At 28.1% G+C, this 23,295-nt stretch overlaps 1 protein-coding gene across 3 annotated transcripts in view; it reads right to left on the minus strand.

Annotated features, from left to right (window-relative positions):
• Nucleotides 1-6,905: 6,905 nt before the first annotated feature.
• The window catches only part of LOC129989696 (chromodomain-helicase-DNA-binding protein 1-like), a 38,603-nt gene continuing 22,213 nt past the window's right edge, over nt 6,906-23,295 (minus strand). The window contains exons 20-38 of one of the 3 annotated variants that reach the window (XM_056098095.1): nt 22,593-22,742; nt 20,491-20,642; nt 20,146-20,329; nt 19,687-19,872; nt 19,452-19,606; nt 18,931-18,972; nt 18,306-18,445; nt 16,439-16,580; nt 16,001-16,151; nt 15,802-15,906; nt 13,618-13,719; nt 12,763-12,960; nt 12,371-12,505; nt 12,066-12,244; nt 11,734-11,896; nt 11,422-11,588; nt 10,222-10,386; nt 8,230-8,352; nt 6,906-8,000 (exon numbers count right to left, since the gene is read on the minus strand). In XM_056098095.1, coding sequence (XP_055954070.1) covers nt 7,709-8,000; nt 8,230-8,352; nt 10,222-10,386; nt 11,422-11,588; nt 11,734-11,896; nt 12,066-12,244; nt 12,371-12,505; nt 12,763-12,960; nt 13,618-13,719; nt 15,802-15,906; nt 16,001-16,151; nt 16,439-16,580; nt 18,306-18,445; nt 18,931-18,972; nt 19,452-19,606; nt 19,687-19,872; nt 20,146-20,329; nt 20,491-20,642; nt 22,593-22,742 — 2,931 coding nt within the window. In that variant the 3' untranslated portion in view covers nt 6,906-7,708. Of the gene's footprint in view, nt 8,001-8,229; nt 8,353-10,221; nt 10,387-11,421; nt 11,589-11,733; nt 11,897-12,065; nt 12,245-12,370; nt 12,506-12,762; nt 12,961-13,617; nt 13,720-15,801; nt 15,907-16,000; nt 16,152-16,438; nt 16,581-18,305; nt 18,446-18,930; nt 18,973-19,451; nt 19,607-19,686; nt 19,873-20,145; nt 20,333-20,490; nt 20,643-22,592; nt 22,743-23,295 lie in introns of all 3 variants that reach the window. The other 2 variants (XM_056098094.1, XM_056098096.1) reach the window with 2 other exon arrangements.

Here is a 23,295-nt window from a genome sequence, read left to right on the forward strand (position 1 = left end):
GCTTCCTTTTTTATTAATTGGCTTTCATAACCACGGATGTTTAAAAATTTACATTGGTCATAAATGTATAAGCTTCATATTATGTTAAAAAGAAAAAAATATGGACTTGGTTTTATCTACTATACAAAATTGCTCTGTACAAAATACTTTCAGCATACAAAATTTTATAAATGCTATCTAGATAATAGTTAAGACATGGTATATTTTACATTAGAAATACTAATTAGTTTTTATTTATTTTTTCAATCTGAGCTAAAAAGTAAACGAAGACATTTAACTTGTCTGTTCAAACATTTTTAGAATGTTTTCTATTAAATGTGCTTGTTAACTTAATTTGATGATTCAATAAATTTTTTTATTTCATAAGTTTTCTTAGTCATTTGTCTGTGATAAATGTGGTATTTAAAAAATTAACAAAATGACGTACATTTTGTATTTCATAATTTTTTAGGGGCCTCCCTCTCCCCTCTAATAACTAGAGAATTGTTTTTCAAAAACTGGCACTGGTGCCAGAACACTTATTTGCATTTAATACAAATAATTTGCCGTAGTTCAAAAATAATTTTAGAAAAACGTATAACCAGAGTGTTTGCTTTCTGAGTATTTATATTGCAATTTTTTTTTTTTTTTTTTACATGGTATTTGGTATTTGATGTCCATTTCTTGTTTTCAAAGAGAAAGAAAAAAAATTTAGTTCTTGCAGAATAGGAACATTATATAATGATGGTTCATATAAATTATCACTAGAAATACAAAATACATTTGGATCTTGGGAATACAGAGAAGAGTTATCACTTTAATTAATCTTTAAAAAAAATTGTATTGTATGAAATATAATGAGGTTTTATGTGTTATATTCATATTCTGCTTTAATTTCAATATTTAAATAATCTATCAATTCTTATTAAATTCCATTCTGAATTGTATTCTGTATGGAAACTTAATATGATGCTGGCTTATTTATATTACTATAATTTCAACAAGAACAGTAACGAGTTAAAATATTTATGGCAATTTTCTTTATCTTTCCAAGAAACCAGCAGAAGTGGTCTGCTTGTATACTCTCAAATAAATATACTAGGCTATTATTAACTGCATGCAATTGCTGATTAATAGTAATGAAAAAATCCAATAGCATGTAATTGTTGGGTTTTTTTCGATAATTAACGATTGGGATGCACTTATATAAAAGTACCAGAAAACTAAATGTATATTTATGGATTTTTTTTTTTCAATAAATCTATACTACTATTATAAATGTGAAAATTTGGATGGATGTTTGTTAGTAAATCATATCTGAACGGAATTGGATGAAATTTAGCACTGAGGTAAATTATAGTCTGGAATAGGACAAAGGCTACTATTTATTCCTGTTAATTGAGTGGTTAATTTTTTATTAATTAAAAACTAACGTTCTCGCAAAAATCTGAGGCCAAATTCCGCCAAAAATTAATAAGGTTTCAGTTTTTTTTTTTTTTACCCACGCTAAAGAGATTAGGTTTAACTTGTTTTCGACCGAATATTTCAAACGATTCGATTTATTTTCTTAGTGTTTGATGCATTTAAAATTAAACATTCTTAATTAGTTGATTTTTCGGATTCATTCTGAAGTACTTTTAAATTAAAATAAAACATGAATATAGGAAATCGAAAATTTCTAACTGCATTGCGTTACCTCAACTGGCGTAGAAAATTCACTCATTTGCGTTACCCCATTGCATTGCGTTATGTTGAAAATTCACGCATGCGCAATTTGTACTAATTGTTGACAACTGTGTTTTCATTTTAATTGATAGTTTAAAAATTATGTGTATTATACTGTTGCAGCTATCTCAATCTCAATCTATCTATACTTATATATAAAGCGCAATGTGTGTGTGTGTGTGTTGGCGCTCTACAGAAAAGATCATTTGACCTACAGCTACCAAATTTAGTACATGTATACCTTGGAGGGCGGGAATGTGCACCTGGGGTCCCTTTTTTGAATTTTTAATTAGAATTTTATTTATTAATTAAAAACTAACTTTCCCGCCAAAAAAATCTTCATTTTCCCCGCCGCCAAATGAGTAAGTGTTCTGTTTTTTCCTCAACAGTAATGAGGCTAGGCTTAAGATTTTTCGTCTGATTATTTCAAACGATTCTGTTTATTTTCTTAATGTTTGATGCATTTAAAATTAAACATTGTTAATTAATGGATCTTTCAGATTCATTCTGAAGTACTTTTGAATTAAAATAAAACAGAATAAAGGAAATTAAAAATTTCTAATCTGCATAGCGTTACCCCAACTGGAGTAGAAAATTCACGCATTTGCATTACCATAATTGGCGTAGAAAAACTCACGCATTTGCGTTACCGTAACTGGCGTTGAAAATTCACGCATGCGCATTGTGTTCTGATTGTTGACATGACAACCATTATCAAAGGATGATTTAAATTATTTTTAGATTACTTGCATGCTTTCGTAATTAAAGTGTATTTATGTTAGTTATATATTTTTTGTATATGTTTATAGTTTTAAGTCCATCGTTTTATAAGTACAGAACACTCCCGATTATCCGCGGAATTGGGTGGCGCGGCAGCCGCGGATAATCCGAAAAAAGCTAAAAACTTGTATAGCAAAAGAGAAAACAGTCATTCCAACTTTGAAAAATCGTTTTATGTACAATAAAACGTAAAATAAACAGCAGGAAATGTTTAACTAACGCTTACTATTTTAGTATATCACTCAAAACTAACCTAAAATGCATTTTGTTAATGAAAACAGAAAAGTGCTTTGTACTTACGAGAGGCGTCAAGGATACACAGAAAAATTAATATATATATATATATATATATGTACTGTTTTAATACTGTAATGTATTATGCAATTACAAAAGCATAACTGTAAAACTGCACCTTTTTGAAGAAATCAGTCATTTGTGTTTGCTTCTTGCTTTGGAAGCATTTTCTCTTTGCTTGGAAGCAAAAAAAAAAAAAAAAAACTTAGTGCGGCAGATGCGGATAATCGGGAGTCTACTGTAGTTTTTTTTTTTAACCTGTTTTCAACCGATTATTTTAAACGATCCGTTTTATTTTCTTAGTGTTTGATGCATTTAACATTAAACTTTGTTAATTAATCGATCTGGTCATGATGAATCTAAGAGAATTTTGTTGACAAATTCTTGGAATATTACATAAATTAAGAAAGATATTCTTTAGTGTCCATAAAGTTTAAACGCTCAGTGACTGTTTTCAGTAATCATATTACAAAAAAATACTTTGTTTCAGTAAAAAATATTATTATATTAATTGCAGATTAATCCTTTCCACTGTAATTTAAAGTATAAATTCTACGGGAGCTAACAGAAAATTAGAGAGATACATATATTACGTTATGACTGAAGGCCTTTATAATATTATGAATAATATTAATCATAATATTCATAATATATAATATTATGACTATCAAAATTTAAAGTTTTAAAATATTTTGATGAAGAAGCTATTAAAGTAGGAATTGCATAAAATATTTAATTATTAAAATTTTAACGAACATTAAGATTGGCGAACCGGCTGGTCGCCAAAGGCGGCTAGACTTGACTTGATTTTAAAGAAACATGGACTTGATTTGCTGTTTTATTCCAGGTATACTATGTAAATAAATTGCTTTTAGGTTAGTTGTGTGCATTTGTAATTAAATTGTATTTATGTTAGTTATATATTTTTCGTATATGTTTATAGTCAAGTGCTTCGTTTTTTAGGTTAGTTTTAATTTGTTATTATTTGATAGTTTTTTTAAATGTCCAGAAAACGCAAATCTAATCTTTCGAAGCGGAGTAATAAAGCTCGGGCTATGAAGGTAGCTAGAAGGGATAAAGTGAAGAATAGTGTGTCCCAGAGTTTGTCGCCAATATGGCAACCCATCAGAACGCTATTCTAGTAACCCTAATGTTGTTTTGTTTACTACTTTTTGCAATGGTTGAGTTGTACATAATCTACAACTCTATTATGAAAAATGTTAAATTAAAAATATTAAAAAATATCGATTAAAGATTTTAATTTTGTTCTTTATTATAATTAAAAGTTTATTAAATAAAGAAAGAAATAAGTTAAGCTGATAATTAAACTTTCTTCTTTTTAATGTGAATACGAACAGAAAATATTTATTCTTTTGCAATTTTTAATTGTCAGTATGCGCTTTAAAAAATCGTCTGCATTCTCACTTTAAAAGACAGCTGCAATGGAATTCTTCGCAGTTCTCGTAATTCTTTTGGTGTTCTAACGGTTGGTTCCCTTCATAATTTGTTATGTCGGCAGTATTTCGAACCTGTAGAATGGATGAAGGATGAGTTAAATGGTATATATATATTTTTTGACGAGTTGATGAAGTTAGGAAAGGATGCTTGTTTGAAATTTTGTATTGAGAATAGTTTGATATCGATGAATGGATGAAGGGTGAGTTGAATACATTTTTTACTAGTCGATGAAGTTGAGAAAAGGATGTTTGTTTGAAATTTTGTATGGAGAATGTTCCGATTGCTTCTTTCTCCGTTCTTAGAAGTGATGTTAAGGAGAGCCCGCTTCAGCCAAAAGCTATCTCCTTCAGCGGCGGAAATTTGATGTAATGTAGCCTTGGTCTTGATGAATGCCAGGAACTTTATGTTCTAACACCGTTCTTTCCTTTCTTTTGGTTATGTACTGTTTCTGTTATCTTTACAGTCCTTATGTTCAATGCGCTAGCGAAGCTACTAGGTTCCCGCTCCCGCTGCTAGCAAAGCCGTAAAATGTTTTTTTTTTTTTTTAATATTGCCCGGGCAGTCTGAAAGAAAAAAAAATACTTATCAGTAAAAAGTCCTAATTATGGCGGGAAATGGTAATCGTAACTGTTCCGTGGAAGTATTTGCTTATTTTGTCCGCCATCTTTAATGGCGACATGGAATTGTTGGCACAGCAAAGAGCACACTAAAATTCACTTTTACCGGTAGAAGACCTGTTTGCAATTTTAGTGAGCACTTGCGGACTAGCAAACCCCCTCCGGCTGTGAGATAAATATAAGGAAACTTTATCAGAAGATATCGTGCATAGGCTGGATGGCACTCATTAACGAAGCTATGGTATTGAGTGAGGTTAAAATGATTTCCATATCTGGAAAATGTCTCGCTGAGTTCGGCCTACCCCCGCCGCAGCGAAGAAGGGAATTATCAGGCGAAGTTGTGAAGGAGCTCTGGCTGTAGCTTCCTTAGGCATTGCTGCAACTTTACTTAACGGTGGCCGGACTGCACATTCCGTTTTCAAATTGCCGCTTAATCTTGCAAGCGAAGACACCCCAACAAGCAACGTCACCAAAAACAGCGGCCGGGGAGCCCTTTTGCAGCATTGCAAGTTAATAGTATGGGACGAGTGTACAATGACGCACAAGCATGCATTAGAGACGTTCAACCGCAACCTGCAGGACATCCGCGGCAACCAGGCAGTAATAGTCGGCCTTGTTGTTTTGCTCGCAGTCGATTTTAGACAGACACTGCCGACTGCTGATCAGACCGTCAGTTCTCATACATACACATCAAAATTTTGACGCGAACGAAGGCGCGGGTAATAGCTAGTTGAAACTAAAATTTGACACAGAAATACAATTTTAATGCAAAATCACGCATTAAATTTCATATATTTAAGGCATTGCATTTACATGCTTATGCATGTACAATTTAACAGACAGTCAACCTCTTGATAGATTTGATTTCAAATTTGATATGTATCTACACTTTAGATAAATCTGTGTACTGCTTATTCTTCTCTCTTTAATTTTTTAGTTATTAAATTATATTCAGACAATTGGATGAGCATTCCTGTGAATGAATTCAAAATTTGATGATCTACAAATTTGGTATGAAGACCACTTACAAAATGTAAACTTTCTAGCTCAATGCATTTTTGTTTTTCAGACACACATTAAAAAAAACACTTAGGCCTGAAAGTAAAGGTTTGTCTAAATCCTGAATTCAAATTTTTAATGATTACAATACTTTGTTTATATATAAAAAATTAAAATATTAGGACATATATGAACTTTTTTTTTTCTTTTTTGGAACAAATTTACCTGAAATAAACCTTTCTTTTTTCAAATAATGAGAATTCAATTTATTGATAATTAACATTTATTAAAAGCTGTATTTTGTCAGTAAGTATTCTAGATACTCTTGAGCAGAGTTTCGGATTGCCAAACATAACATTCATATTACGATGTTAACCAAGATTATTTACATAGTTTTAATTTACTTTAAACACTTATGTCTGTATAGCAACAATTTTCTGCTTCATCTAATGATTAATTCCAAACAATGTCTGAAATCTTGAATGTAACCACTCTTTCAAAAGTATATATCCGTTATTATCACGTACATAGTTAAGTAAATCTATCTTTTTCTTAAATGAAGGCTGTCATGAATCATCATGAAAGTTCTTTCAATAACTTGCATCTTAGTTAATATGTAATATATATCTGGAGAAAGAAAACATATTTTTCATTAAAAAGTTTATTAATAGTCATGTGGTGCACTTGTTCTTATTAGACTTTGAATTTACATAAAATAAGCTTAATGGATTATTTGTGATAATAATAGGCAGAATCATTTCACTTTACAAATTAGAAAAGTTATTTCATTTTTTCTCATGTCCATTTTCCGATTTTTTAACAAATAATGATTAAAAAAAATTAAGTAAATTATCTTATATTTGAAGGTGTGGTTATGTTCATTTGTTGGACATTTATTAAATTATTCTGAAAAAATAAATGCATCTTGGCATTTTATATTTGAGAACAGAATGACATACAATAGCTTTTCTTTTAATTCTTCTCAAAGCAATAATCACAACTTTAAAAGGGGGGGGGGAAGAGATAAAACAAAAATAAAGCAAACAGTACAAATTCTTAGGAAATCTTTTTATTATAACATTGTATCTCATACATCAAAATAGAATTCTATGCGCCCTTTCCCCATTCTTTATATAAGCTCTGAAACGTAGGCTAGAGTACACTACCAAAGAAATCAGACTAGATATACTATGTGTTGATTTTAAAAATAACTGTAAATTATCAATATAACACTATATAAGTTGTAAAGTAAAAAGTATATAACTTAATCAAGTTTCTCATATATAGATTCAATTTTAAAAAGACATAATTCTAGGATTCCATTTGAAGTAAATTTTATGCATAATAAGAATTGAAGATGAATGGATAAAAAAATATAAGCATTTATTGATTGCTTTATCTTATTATGCATTGGAATAAAAATGATTAAGAACTCATTTGTAATGTTAAGTAATTTCCTCACTGCAAAAATTTCTGAAACTAGGCAAGACATTTTGTAAAGATGGACTAATTTTGATATAGAGACAAAATAACAAAAGTTTTTTTTTTATTTTATATAATAAATAACACATACAAAAACTGGTTAACATTAATTTTACTATGTACAGTTTGATGTGAAATTTCTGAATTGACACACAGATGAATGTTTCAGTCATTGGAATGAAATAATTACAGCAGATGAAAGCAGTCCCCGGCTTGTTGCCACATCACAGTCTTCATGAGCTAATCCTTAATGATTCTCATATATTCTAATGGTCAAATTCATTTGCATCAATGAATGCTTGAATTTTTTACAGTTTTGTTTGATTTCAAAGTCAAATCAAGAAATATGAATTATGTACACAAATATTTTAGGACTAGGGCTGGTTTTTTATTTTATAATCTCTAGAACTATGATCTTTGCGATGCTCATCTCTTCTTCGCCAGGAATCTGCATGACCTTGATATGAGCTATATGAATCCCCATGATGTTCTCCAACACCAGGTGGGGGAGGAGGTTGAGAGCCCATGGAAGAAGGTGAATGTATGGGTGGTCTTGCCCCATAACTATAACCAGAATGAGCAGGTGGTGGTTGTGTTGACGCACCATATGATGATTGATGCATATTGTAATGAGAAAATCCTCCATGATTTCCACCGGAATGATACCTAAAAAATTTAAAGAAATCAAGATTTAATAAGTTATATGAATCAGAATAGAATAATGATAAATTCTAGTGCAATTAAAAAAATTATCAAAATTAAGAAATTATTCAATTTGAATTTTTTTTTCAAAGAGTAAAAGTGTGTGAGGGTAGTTAAAATGTTAATTTAAATATTGATGACAATGAAATTACTCACAAGCTAAAACACAGAAGATAAAAAAAAATTATCTTGCCTGTTATTATGTCTGTCTTGAGGATATGGGTAATCTCTGTTGTGAGGTTTACCTCGAAAACTGTTTCCTTCATCCCTAGGATAGCTTCGGTAGTGATCCCTTTTGTTATAATCACTGGAATATCTAAAAAAAATTTATTAAGACATAAGTTTAACATTAAAAAAACATCTTATGATGTTTGAATTGAATATTAAGCATAAATTTATAAAGCTCATTAGTCCTTAAAATTTTTTTCCACAGTATTGCAGAGAAAATTTGTAACTCTAAGAAGAAAAAAAATTTATAATTCAATTGAACAAATACACCCAACCAGCGGGAGTGATCTTCCTGAAATTTTCTTGCATAATCTCATTAGCCGTTTCCCCAACATAAAATTGTGGATTGAACGCTTGCATTGCATTTGCAAATGGTAGTCATGAGATATTGGTCTTTGGTTTGAATTTAGTATTTTTATTGAATTTTTTATATGATCATTTGCAATGTTTTTGGCAATTAATTTCTGACATTTAGAAATAGATACCTGAAAATTGTACGAGTTTTATATGGCTCATTTCCAACAGGTTGAAACCAAAATTTGATGCATAATGACAACTGCAGTTACAAAATCATATACTAAATTTCATGTATTTGAGTCATGGCATTTTTATCGCATTCACATGGTCGTGAAAGTATAGACTAACAGAAAGTCAACCCTCTAGACAGATTTGTTTCTAATTTTGATAAGTATCTACAATTTTGATGTTAAATCTGTGTAAAAATTTCTTATCCATCTAGTTCTATTCACTTTGTAGTTATTAAGTTAAATCATATTCAAGGAGCCATACATATAGCCTTCCTCTTAATGGATTTCATTCAAAATTTAATAATCTACAAATATGAAATAGAAACTATATACCAAATTTCATCATTCTAGTCAAAAGTGATTTTAAAGTTATTTTTGCCCCAGACAGACAAAATGCTAATAATGTACTCTTCAAACATGGAGAGAATGTGGAGATTTGTCAAAATATCGGATTTGAATTTTTTTGACGATTATATTTTGCTTACAAAAAACGTAAAAACAAACAAATTTTGTTTTAATCGCACATTTTTGGCATTCATATACTTGCAGAATTTATTTTGACATCTGTATCTCGAAACAACTGTAATCAACATGCAACAAAAAAATACCATGGAATTCTTTAAATCATGCAAAATTATTAAACTGCCAGACAGTTTCTTAAAACTATCATCAATACAAAAATAATTCCTGTAAATTTGAGACATGTTACATAAAATTGTCCAAACAAATACAAATTTGGTTATTATAAATTGTTGAACTAATGATAATAAACAAGAAATTTTTAGGCACAGACATAGAAGAAATAATTTGAGATAGAAAAAAAATCTTAATGGCAATTATCAAGCTACCACTCAGCATGCAGTTATCAAGCAATGTGTGCAGCCCTGTTTACTTTCTTCAGTTATTATATATTTGAGATTCTTTGTATGTGTCTAGAAGATATTTGTTAATTGATAAATATTGCTAGGCATTAATTCCATCTCTTTTTATCTCAAATCGATGATTTCTGTTTGATCTGAGCACTTCATTAAAATAAGACCATTCCTTTATCAGGTATTTCAAATTAAACAACTGATATTTAAATTATTAATTCTTTCAAATGAGTTTATTTCATAATTCTTTTTTATCCCATCACCAAAATTATTTTTTTTACTGATCTTTATTCAAAAAAAATATTTAAAACAATGAAAATGCCTAAACCATGCAGATACACCTGAGAATGTAATTTCTTAAGAATTTAAGCAGAAAAAACTAGTTCCAGTATCATTTGTAAAAGCAACCTATCATATTACTTAATGATTTCAAAAATCTAATCCCTTATCCTGATGAAAACTATTCATATGTATTCAGTGTAAATGCTATGTGTGCATTTGCTTACAGGCTGAATCTATATGATAAAAAGTATACATCAAGGAATGCCTGTAACTTGCCTATCTTTAGGCCAGTTCCCTGGATGAGGAGAATTATTCCATCTATCCATCTTCATCTTTGAATTGTCCCTGTGATTAGAATAGCCATGATGAGGTGTGGAATAACTGTTGGATGGACTTTTTTGAGGTAATATACCTTTGTCTGAACTCCGAGAATCACTGAAGCTACAAACAAATATTTTTTTAATAATATTTCTGCAAGAGCGATTTAGATTAAAGAACTTACTATGATTTTTGGCTTATTGCAAATTGCTATAGTTTAGAATCATACTAAATCTAATAATATTCTATGTGAAAACAAAATACTGTAGCTTTACTTGAACTAATATCTAATCGAACTGTAATTTAAGGGTTCCATTTTTCTTTAAACTAATAGAATTTGCAATTAAATGTTTTAAATTTCAGTAATAACAATTTTTAAAAAAATGCTGAATTCCTTTTTTCAGAGTAATTAATTATATATAGAAAAAGAATGTGTAATTTAACATAATAGGTTTTTGTAACATTTCTTTTTAAAGGCAATGGCCTAATAAACTGATTATAAACATCATTAAGTGAAAAAAAAAATTATAAATTTGATTAACACTTTTACTGACAATTATAAAAAGAATTTGTAATGATTTCAAGAAAGCTTTGATTTCAATGTACATAATATTTTATATGCATCTTATACTAATTTGATTAAAATCTCAAAATTTTTAACGTTAACAAATGATTGTTTATTGTTCATGATTTATGTTATTTGCTCCCTCAAGAAGTACCTTGAACTTGTAATATGTGCAAATGCTGCTATAAATGTAACTGACAAAAGCTTTTATTTCTCGTATATCCAGGAATAGATGTTTTAGTTCTATTTTAGTTGTTCAATAACTAAAATATTTGTACATTTAATAGTCCCCATTATTAATTAGATTCTAGGTAATACTCATCCTTAATAGAAATATGCAAACTTTTTATATTTTTTTCAGAATCTGTAGATTCAGAATCACATATTAAATAGCTAAAATTAGTAAAAATAGTCAATTAATGGGAAAATTAGATTTCATAAATTTAGAGAGTAATTATCAGCAAAAACTAAAAAGATAGAATTTTTCCATACAGAAGGTAAAGAAATTCATTGGAAAAAAAGTACTAAAAATCATTGACATTAAAGTATTAAGAAAATATATAAAACAAAAAAAGATTGTTCTCCATTCTAACCTGTCTCGTCTTTCAGACATTTTTCTATCATTAGAATTATCACTGTATTTCTTTTTCATTGGTCTATCACTTTTTTTACTTGAATCTTCATCAGCATGTCTCTTCATTGAATGGTTTGGTGGTCGATGTTTACTACCGTGTTTATCAGGTCCTTGCTTGGGACTGGTCTGCAATAAATTAAAAATCTTTATATAAATACAAAGCACTTTTTTTCCTAAGTTAATTTGTTAATATCAAATTTTGTTAATATTGTCTATTGCATCTATATTTAATGAAAAATTTTATATTTAACAATGCAGCAAATCTATTTACATCACGAGTTGATTTATTTTCCATCTTTTCATTTCCTTTCTTTGCGTCCATAGACGATGCAGGAGAACGAACAAGCTCTAAATCTCTCAATGCTTGGCGATAAATTTTATACAGCTGTTTTGCATCTTGTTCAGTAAAATGAGATACAAATATCCATAAGTTGCTAAAGGGAAAAAGAAAAGAAATCAGTAAAATAATAACATCATATAATAATAAAAAAATTAATTGTGATATAAGCCATTTTTTTTTCATTATTTAGTAATCAATAGTATTAAAGATTTTAGCATATTAAAGCTATTTTAATTTGAAGGGCAATTTAAACAAAAACATACCTTCGCCATTCTTTTACTTTAACCGGATCCTGATATCCTTTGAGAATCTCGGATATTTTCCTTCCAATCTTTAATAAATATTGCGAAAATAGTTTGGTCTTATCTTCTGCTGACAATGGTTCATCTTTAAAATCAAGTGCCATTAAATATTTCTTTACTGGCCTCATTTGTTCTTTGCACTAGAAGACAAAAATATTAAATGTGATTGTTCTGTAGCATCATTAGTTTCAATAATCCAATAGTAACTCCAATATATTAAATTACTTCATTGTATTTTATATTAAAAAATAAAAATAACTACATACTGCTTTAAAGACTTCTTCTTTCAGTTCCCTCTCAGTGTTATCTATGACTTGTGGTTCAGCATTTGCTGTAATATGCATGACGGGAGGAACTTTATTCTTCTTCTTTTCCTTTGCACTGCCCTGAGAAGTATTTACCTAAATAATAAGTTATTTTTATTATTGCATGCATATCAATTTGTTGTAAAGATGAGATCAAATAACAAAAATAAGTAAATAAATATTTCAAATAATAAATGAAAAAAAAATATGCTTATATGTTTAATTCAAAATAAAATTATAAATAAATCCACAGAAGAAATTGAAGAAACTAAATAATTATTAGCAAAACTTGAGTTAAAAATTTATCTACACAAAACATTTTTAAATCAAAGACATAATTTTGTTAAACTTGCCTTTTCTTTTTCTTTATCTTTTGTTTTCTTTGGCTTTTCAGCTTTGTCAGATTTCTTTTTCTTTACCTCAGTATCAACGTCATTCAATGCAAGTGGTTTGCTAACAGGTGATAAATGTTCCTTATTACTCTTATCATCCAATACTATGCTTTCAGACTTAATTTTTTTAGCACGTGGTTTATTCTCTTTAGTTGGTGTCTGCAAAATGAAAAACATATTAAGTATTAGATCTTCAAAATCTTAAAATTATGAAAGGTGGATTATTATGCTCAATAAAATAGTTTACTCACTTTAAAAATCTATTCTTTAAATTTTATATTAATGACAAATAATGAATATTTTTCTAGCAGATATCAATCAAATAACAAAAATTGGAAAATAACTATACATTTAACTTTTATTTTCAATTAAAATTAGTATTTGTACAGTTTAATATTGTTCTGCTGCATAATTATTTATTCAAAACTGGATCTAAACAAAAAATATCAAGTTTATACATACCAACCTAAACTCAATTATTTTATTCTATATTACTCATTCAATGAAAAGAATTAAACATTTTCAATTAAAAATGCTAGATAAGATTGCAATAACTTAAACCACAAACTAAATCTCAGAGAGTAATATTATACTAATCTAACTATTAACAATATATTTTGAAAAAATTAAATATTAAAACAAACTATACACATATTTAAAGAAATCAACTGACTAAAATACTTCATAAAAAATATTCACTACATTAAAATGCATAAAATTTTCTTGGCAATAACTATTTTTAAGGGGGAGGATTATCTTCCATCTTAAAAAGTCAGGTTAAAATGAATGAGTTTTAAAAGACGCAAAAATACTCACAGAATTCACAGAAGCATCACTATCATCATTATCTACAAATGCTTTACTCAAAACAATTTTATCAGCTCTGGGTTTGCGACCTCGTTTAGCTTTTGGAACATCCTTTGTATGAAATAAAATCAAAATTAATTAGTAAAATTCCACATCAGAAAGAAAATAACAATGAATTAAAAGATTAACTAAAATCAAATCTGCAAAGAAGTTTAAAAAATATGTTACTATTATTGAAATAAAAAAATTTAATGAACATTCTTCATATGAAATTGATACCAAAAACAGCAGAATTAAAATCTAATATATAAAAATCTCATGTCACGGTGTTTGTGTTCGTACTCCTCCGGAACGGCTTGACTGATATTCATGAAACTTTTTATGTGCATTTGGCAGGCATGAGAAAAGGTCGTAGAGTATATTTCATGTTAGGTAATTAGGGTGTTCCTATGAATGTTCACCATACGCTGAGGAGATCAAAGCTTGCTTGAAATCATAGCCACTGTGACGTAATGTTGAAAAAGTCCAGCTAAAAATAAACATGCGCGTCCAAATGCTACAAGATCAATCCACTGACACATTCTCGGACCAATTGTTAGCTATCGGCAATGGAAAAGTTGCTATCTAATAAAATATTGGATGCATAAAATTGCTCACTAATTTCTGCACTATCGTTGATTCGCAAATTCTCTCATTAACTGCATATTTCCCGATGTACGCACAAAATACATAAATCATGCGTGGTTGGCAGCAAAAAAATGGGGACGTCGACGATTTAAACTTCAAGATACAGTATTTGTATGATACCCGTCGACTTGGTATCATACAAATCGATCGATACAGTTTGCGATGCTAACAAAGCTGAAAATTATCCAACAGTTTTTTTACTCACTGGATTTGCAAGGCATGTCACCACACCTTCTACGACTAAAAGCTGGATCTTCAGTTATTTTACTTCGGAATTCGAACCCACCATGGATGTGCAATGGCACGCGATTGGTCATTAAAAAATTGATGAAAAACGTTATCGAGGCCACCATTTTGAATAGCAAATTACAAGCCGAATATGTTTTGCTGATATGAATTCCAATGATTCTCACAGACTTGCAAACTGAATTCAAACGTGTTCAATTTCCTATTAGATTAGTATTTGCAATGACAATCAATAAATCACTATGTTTTCACACAGACAATTATATGTGGCATGTTCTAGAGTTGGCAAATCATCGAGCTTATTTGTGTTGGCTAAATATGGATTGACAAAAAATATCGTGCACTCAATTGCTCTTCGAAATGAGTTGATTTTCTTTATTTCATTTTTACACATTAGAGTAAAAAATAAATTACTTTTTTCACTTCACATTAAACTTTTAACAGATCAAACAATGTGTATGTTAGTTACATTAATGAAATACATTGTATTGAGAAAATGAATAGTTGGTGTTTTTTTTTAATCGGCGATCATCGTCTACAGCGCTCCATTCCTCTTTCTGTCATAGATCTAACACTCACACACTTACAATGCAACAACCAAAATATTCAATAGAAATAATTGATAAGGCAGAAAACGTTTTTCGGGTCAGCTAGTGCATGTATATAATCACTTTCGCACTCTTCTCACATTCATGTAGTTTAATTCATTAACAATCTGTTCTGAAGCCAAATGAAGACTATTTTGGAATAAAACTGTAGTTAAACCCTCTGATAACATCTGAGCAAGTATTCCACCATCCCAAGCATCACATTATAACTGCACAACATTAGATCCTGACATGCACAATAAAGACATAAAAGGCAGACCTATAATGGAATTAGACTTCAAAGCATAATTTGTTTATATACTTTAATTGCCACAAGTTACAATGACCTTTCCTGACATTTGGTGAGGGGGAAAAAAACTGAGTGATATTTTAATATTTTAAAATAAGTCTTAAGTATATCACTAACATTTCACTTCAGATGTTTTGTAAAAAATTACTTTATAAATCACATTATTCTAGACAGAATTCGCTTTGCATGGAAAATCAAGAAAAATAATATTAATAAGGTATATAGCTTCTATACTGGATCATGGTTTGGAAATTCTGTTGCAAAGGTGAATTTTAACTAAAAAGTTTAAAACATTGACAGATGAACTAATAAAATATGCTCCCAATATGAATTTATACCTATACAAAAGAAAGAAAAGCTTACCAGTCCAGGCTTAGAATCAGTCACTCTTTTCAGTACTTTCAGTAAATAATCACAGCGTGCTTGCAAATTTTTAGCTTGTGGTTTTTGTTCCCCATCTGGTAATATCTGAAAATATAGAAAGTTAATTTTGAGATATGCTTTTGAAAATTAATACCTGCAATAAAAATATTTTGAACTAAATTTTTTTTAATCCAATTACCTTATCACCCAGTCCCAATGTAGGATCCATTTTAATTGATTCCCAATTTCCCATACCATGTTCATATACACCTTTCAGTAGATTTGAATCATCTTCAGGTGTCCATGGCATATCAAAATGTGCATCTTTCACATGCTCTTTTAAAATCCACCTGCAAATAAATAAGAAAGCATTGTAGTTTATTAATCAAATTAAATTAATTATAGATTTCTTTATTATTATTTTTTCAATTGAAGAATAAAGTACAACAATTGTAAATTGTAATTTTTACAATTAAATTGTAAAAATTACAATTTAAAAATATTTTCACACTCAAAATCACAATTCTCTTTTTCAGAAACATCAAAAAGATAATTTTTTTCCAGATTTATTAGAATGCATACATTATTTTATTAATATTCAGAAATGATATTGATTTTTAATTTTAAAAAATCTTACTTCTTCCTTTCCTCTTTATCTGCTGGAATGATAATATCAAGAGGCTGAAGCTCACTTTCATTGGCATATAAAGTTTTGGCGTTAACAGAAACGCCTCCAACTTTGAAGGTAGGCCCTCTCTCTCTGCCTCTCTTCTTTGGAGCTGTGTCAAGGAGGGAGTTAATATTAAAAGGTGTTACCGAATTTTATCCCAAAATAAATATGTAATAAAAATCAAATGAATTCATGCAATAAATCGTTCTGTTTCATAGTTGACTATATATTCCCAAAGGAATATATTTTAAATTTAAGATAGAAAAGCCATGCATATAGCATGCATAGAGTGGTTTATTTTTTTTTTTTTCAATAATATTCCCCCCCCCCATTAGCAAGAATATAATATACTCTAATTTTATTTATACAATTTAAAAATTACTATTTATGCTGATTAACTGCATCATGTAATTGCCAAAAGTCATTCAGCTACTTTCAATAATTAAAATTACTATTTACTAGCCACTTCTGGCAATTAGTTGGTTCACCGGAATTAAAATAGTTGCTAAAAACCTTAATTAAATATTTTGTGTAATTTGGTCTTAATACCTTCCTCAGCAAAGTATTTTTAAGCAAATTTTAATAGGCATATAACTCATACTAGTTTAGAAGTTTTCACAAAAATTTATTAAAGATGCACCTTATATTGAAACATACTCAATATGAAAAATAAATTGAATCTTCAACAAAAGGATAAAATGCTAAGATGAAATTTTAGTAGTTGCAGGGAAAACAATTTGAGTTTTACCTTAACAATAAAAATATATTATTGCAAATAGAAAAAATTATATAGCAAGGACAATGATATTAAAAATATATTTTTTAAATTTTTAAATGATGTAAACATTTTTGTGCAATAACATTTTTGTTTAAATTATTGCAGAGTAACTCCAAATTTTCATTTAATTTTTAATATATAAAACTTCAAAAAATATTATTTCAATGTGCACATTACTATTTCTAAAACATATATGTACCAAGTTGTAAGCTCTTTGTTAAATGGTAACCCTGTAGAGCATCGACACATAGAGAAACATAAAAATTCATATTTATTCACCTTAAACCTCATTTACCCACATGGTCAACTCAGCTGGTTTGCTGATAAGTATTGATTATATTTGATTTCAGATAAATCATTTAGATCTAACTTCATGTTCATGATCCTGCAAAATTATCTAACATTAAAACTATGCTAATTTAATTTTTTATTCAAGTTCTTTTATGTACATGAATCTTTCTAACAGAAACTGATCAAATACAATCAAGGTGCAATAAAAAATGTCAAAATTCGATTTCATCTACTTTTTAAATACTGTTACATTGCAACTTCATTTTCTTGTTGTAAACTACACAAACATTAAGCATAATCCTTCTTTAACTTTCAGTGCTGAGAAAAATCATGCAATTAAATATTTGCTGAATCAATGTAAAGAGTGAATTTTGATCAACAGTACAATGTATTGCTGGAAATCAAGCAGAAAATATTCTAAAAAAATTATGAGAATTCACAAAAACTTTGTATGATTATTAAATTAATGTTATTAAATATTATATTATATATATATATATATATATATATATGTGTGTGTGTATGTATGTATGCATGCATCGCAAAAAAAAAAAAAAAAAAAAAATGCCAAATATCAGTCAACTTTTAATCAATTAAAATTTTTTTTAAAAATTGCTACAAGGTACACATTTCTATCCTTTTAAGTACATATGCACCGGATTTGGTATAGTAGTAATGGCTTGTCCTCTAGAGCACCAACACACACAACATTTTTCTTTATTATTAGTAGAGAAAATAGCATTTTAATATTACTGTTTTTCTTACCAGCTTCTTCCTCATTCTCTGCTTTTTCTTGGTGTTCCTTCATGGCTTTATCACAACTATTTTTTATTAACTCGCCTAATTTTTTTAAGTCACTAAAAGTTTTTTCTTGTAATTCTGCATCCATGGCAATAGCATCTAACCTATTAAGAAGGAAATGAGTATTAAGAAAATAAACCTGTTATGATATGAAATATTAGCTGCTATCACATAATCTATTCTGAATTCAATAGATGAAACCAATTAGCATAGAGTTTCATTTGAAAAAATGATCAAATATTATCAGAAAACAAAAATAATCTGGAATAGTTTATCTCAAATTTAACAGCTTCTGTTTTAAATTTTAAAAGATATATTTTCAAACTTTTTCAGAATTTTTTTTAAAATCAAATAATTTCTAAAGAAATGAAAGCAAATTAAGAGTAATTTGTAGTTTATCAAAACAGATCGACACTGTTGCTTAAATAAAAATTCATAAATGCCTCTTAGCCAACAAAAACTAAGATAATGATATGAAATAAGTTTCTCCCAACCATAAGACAAAAGTAAAGAATTCACTGTACTGAAGAAAGTACTAAAATCACTGAATATCAACAATTGCAAAATATGTAATACAAAGCTAACATACCTTTTTAATGGAGATGGAAATTTCTTATAGCTTTTAAGAAACCTGCAAAATAAAATTTCAGAAATGTAATATCAATATAAATTAAGAATCAAAGAAAGCAAATATGAGTTCTTAATTGTTTAAAACTTCCACAGCCAAAGAATGAACTATAAAAAGTACTTTTAGATGCTGTTATTGTCATACTTTATATACACTTCATATTTAATTACACTTACAAAAAAATTAAATGTGAAAATTAAAAAAAAGTGAAAAATAAAATAATTATTTACAGTAAATTTTGAGTCTAATTGTTTTACATAAGTCTAGAAATCTGAATATTTTTTTTTCACTATAAGGTTTTGGAAAATATAAGCAATTTTCAAAAGTTTAGTTTGCAAATTTACAGAAAGAGTAATTTATTTTATTCTTTCTAATAATAAGTCAAAAAGGATATCTTTCATCAATACAAATTACTTTTTTTTTTTTTTTTTTTTTGTAAAATTCTTAAGAGTGATAGATAGATAGATAATATAAATAATTGCCTTCTAATTTCAGCATCAGTAAAATCCTTAATGGCTTCATTTTTGACAATGCGAGGTCGACCTCTCTTTTTGGGCCTGTCTTCATCAGAATCATCCTTATCAGATCCACTTCCAGAATCTCCTTTACTGGCATCACTGTCTGAATGCTTAGACATCTGCAATATATTTTTGTATCAGAATTCTAGAAAATTTTTAATACAAAGAAGTTGCAGATAAAATAATAAAAGGAAATTACCCTTTTAACTGGTTTTCGACTTCTTGGAGGCAAAAACATTTCCATTTCCTCCTTTTCTCTTTCTTCTGCCTCCATCTTCATCCGATCATCTTCAGGAATAATATCATCCCAATCCTTTTCAGTATCTTTAGTATCACCAGTGCTTTGCATGCTGACATCTTCTTCATTAAAATTAAAACTTGCAACCTATAAAAAATAATAATTGAAGAAGGATATTTAAGATTACAATTTTCGAATATCAGTCAAGGAGACAACATTAAAAATCTCCAGAATATGAAAATTTCAAATGCAAACATGCATATCTAACAAAAAGAAACATCAATTATTGATATATATATATCCTTGCATGCAAAAGAAATATTTAGAAACTAGAATAAATAATTTATTTTTACAAACTTATAACAAACTTACACAGAAAATTTTAATTACACATAATAAAGAGGTAAAAGAGATTATTACTTTAAAAGCAGACAGCAGTTCTTCTCCGACAGACATAGGCTGATCCTCCCTATATTCAGCTCGACTAAGAATCTCATCTATATCAACCTGTGGTTCTTCATCACCATCTTCTGTTTCTTTAAACAATTCTTCTGCACCAAATTTTAGAATAGCAGCTAATTCCTCTTTATTAAAAGGTGTAGTACTGCTGAAAATGTTTAAATATATTTTATGAAAGAAATCTATATCAATAGCAATTTTTTCATTAAAAGAAATTGAAGTTCTTCCTCTCTTTATATATATACAAAAAAAAAAATCAATTATGAAATTAAATTTTATTAAATAAAGCTAAAATTTATATTTTACCTTGTGTTAGGAGCTTTATTGGACTGCATAATTGTTCGTCCAGTAGTATCCATTCTTTGAATGACCAAATGATCTAATACCATTTTCCTTTTTGCTCTTTCAATAATATCTTCCTCCACACTATTTTTGGTAACCAGGCGGTAAATGTTAACCTAAATTATAAATTTTGTTTTTAAAAAATTAATGTTCGAAAGAATGATATTGTTGGTAAAATATGCTAATAAAGTAAATCACTTTATTTAATTTAAACAGAATACTAATTCATAATATGAATGCATTTTAATAAACAAAAACAAAAAGAGCTATTAATAAAGTATGCTAATGCTAAATTAATATTATGAACACACAAAATAAAAATTCAAAAAACTGAATTCCTCTTTGTACTTTGCAGATATTATAATTTTTATTATATAACAATTTATTTAAAAACATAACTCTTAACCTAATCAGGTTAAAACTGCATTGACAACAATATGTTCTATTATTTTACTCTACTTTTCATTCTATTCTCACACTTTGACACACATATATATACTAACAATAAAATAAACCAAAACAGATATCATGCATTCCCCTGTAAAATTCTGTGACCAATTTCACTTCATAATTATCAATACACTAAACTGTTTACACAGACAAAAATTACTGGTTGGAATCGAAATGCTGATTTCACAGACTTCGTCACCAAAAAATCAACCAAATAACTGCACCATCAATCCTTTTGTTTGTTAACATAACCGCTAGTCTTTTTCTTTGCTGACAATAAAAGTATACCCTATACCACATGCATTCTATATGAATTTTATTGAAAAATGAAAAACAAAAGTCATTTATCAAGTAGTAATATTTCTTTTAAATTAAGATAGTTCCAAATAATCAATTTTTATAATTGTAATTTTTTTTAAATATTTTTATAAACATTTTTCATTTAATCTTTCTATTATTTGATATATTTCAATATTTCATAAATAAAATATTTTAATTTCATTTGATTAACTTTTCTGCCATTACTGCCTGATACGTTTATTAGCTTAATAATAATAAAAAAAAAATGCTAGCTAAAATTTAGCATTATGCTTTATTTGAGTTCTTCTTTGGACCAGGCAAGATAAAAAAAAATATTAGAATGCCAATTTTTTTTAAGTATTTATAATTGTTTATTTTGTTTTTCTATTTGTTCACAGGCTGCTTTTGTTTTCATACTAAAAGCTCCACTAAGTCCCCCCCCCCGTACTGTATTTGTTTGATTCATATTTCTTTAAGATTCCTACTGCCAATATAATATTGAAGCTATTATGCTTGCCATGCTGTAGAAAAACTCCTTTTCTGAAAGTCCATATATTTAGCCTAGTGCCCATTTCAGATGCAACAGCCATTACAGACGATATTGAAATTCCATTATAAACAGTGTAGTCAGATCACAAAGGTTCTTCCTTAAAGACATTAAAGAAAGAGTAATAAGGGTCCATAAAGATTTTTTAAAAAAGCAAATAAATCTACTAAAAATGAAAAGGCTGCATTAAACTTTAAACAGTTTATCTTTATTGTAACTACTTCATTACTTTCATTAGCAGCCATCCTGCTACTTAACATTCTTTGGTGATGAGAGCGTACAAAGTAATAAATATCAAACAATTATTTTGTTAAGTTGTAACTACACACAAAAAAATATTCGGTTCAAAATGAGATTAAAAATTTTAAAAAATGTAATGAGTAAGATTCTTTTAATTGAAAGGAATTGTAATATCTAAATGAAATATTTCTTAAAAAAAAAAAAAAAAAAACTGGATATATTACAAAATTTTTTTTGAAAGGTAAGGAAGATTCAAAAGTAAAATTATGAAAATTAATAAGTTTTTTTTTAAATTAAAAATTTCAAAAATATAGACCTTGATCTGAAATAGGTAACAATGCCAACAAAATAAAAATTGAAGTGTATATCAAAAGATGATGCAATATATATTAAAAGAGCAATTAGGAGAAACATATAGAGCAAGCAGAAGAAATTCAGCAATAGGATTTTTTATATATATATATATATATATATATATATATATAAACATGCTTCTCAATACTATTCAATTATATAAAAACAAACATACCTGATTTTTTTGTCCTATTCTGTGAGCTCTAGCCTGAGCTTGAAGATCATTTTGAGGATTCCAATCAGAATCAAATATGATCACAGTATCTGCAGTGGCAAGGTTAATACCTAAACCTCCAGCTCTGGTTGATAATAGGAAACAAAAGTCCTGTAGCAAACAAAGCAAATTCATGTTACAGATAGAAATACAATATAAATAAAATTACTACACCTTGCTTTTTCCCATACAATTTTTTTTTATTATTATTATTTTTCATTCAAATCCTATTGGTATCTACATTATTATCAATTACAATAAAAATTAAAAAAAATAAAAAGATGTTGATATTAATTCATCTAAAAAAATTACAGTTCAAATACAGAAACTTTTAATGGGTGTTAAGTTTTCTATCAAAATATAATAATTAAATCAGAATAGCAATTTAATAATGTTTATGATTAATTACATTAATTTAGCATTCTTAAATATATTCCTGAATAGAAAAAATGATATAGTTTATTTATTTAATTAAATTTTCTTAAACAAGAAGGAAAAATGGTAGAACATGATCACTACTTGATGATCATTATCATGAATGTTATTCTTTTCTGCAGTTATACAGTTTATAATAAACATTTTATTACTTAAAAGATTTAAATGAAAAAAGAAGAGGAAAAAAAAAGAAGTTAATATTCAAAGGTTGAATTAAATCAATGCATTT

Source organism: Argiope bruennichi, chromosome 2 (assembly GCF_947563725.1).
Source record: "Argiope bruennichi chromosome 2, qqArgBrue1.1, whole genome shotgun sequence".
Classification (NCBI taxonomy): Eukaryota; Metazoa; Arthropoda; class Arachnida; order Araneae; family Araneidae; genus Argiope; species Argiope bruennichi.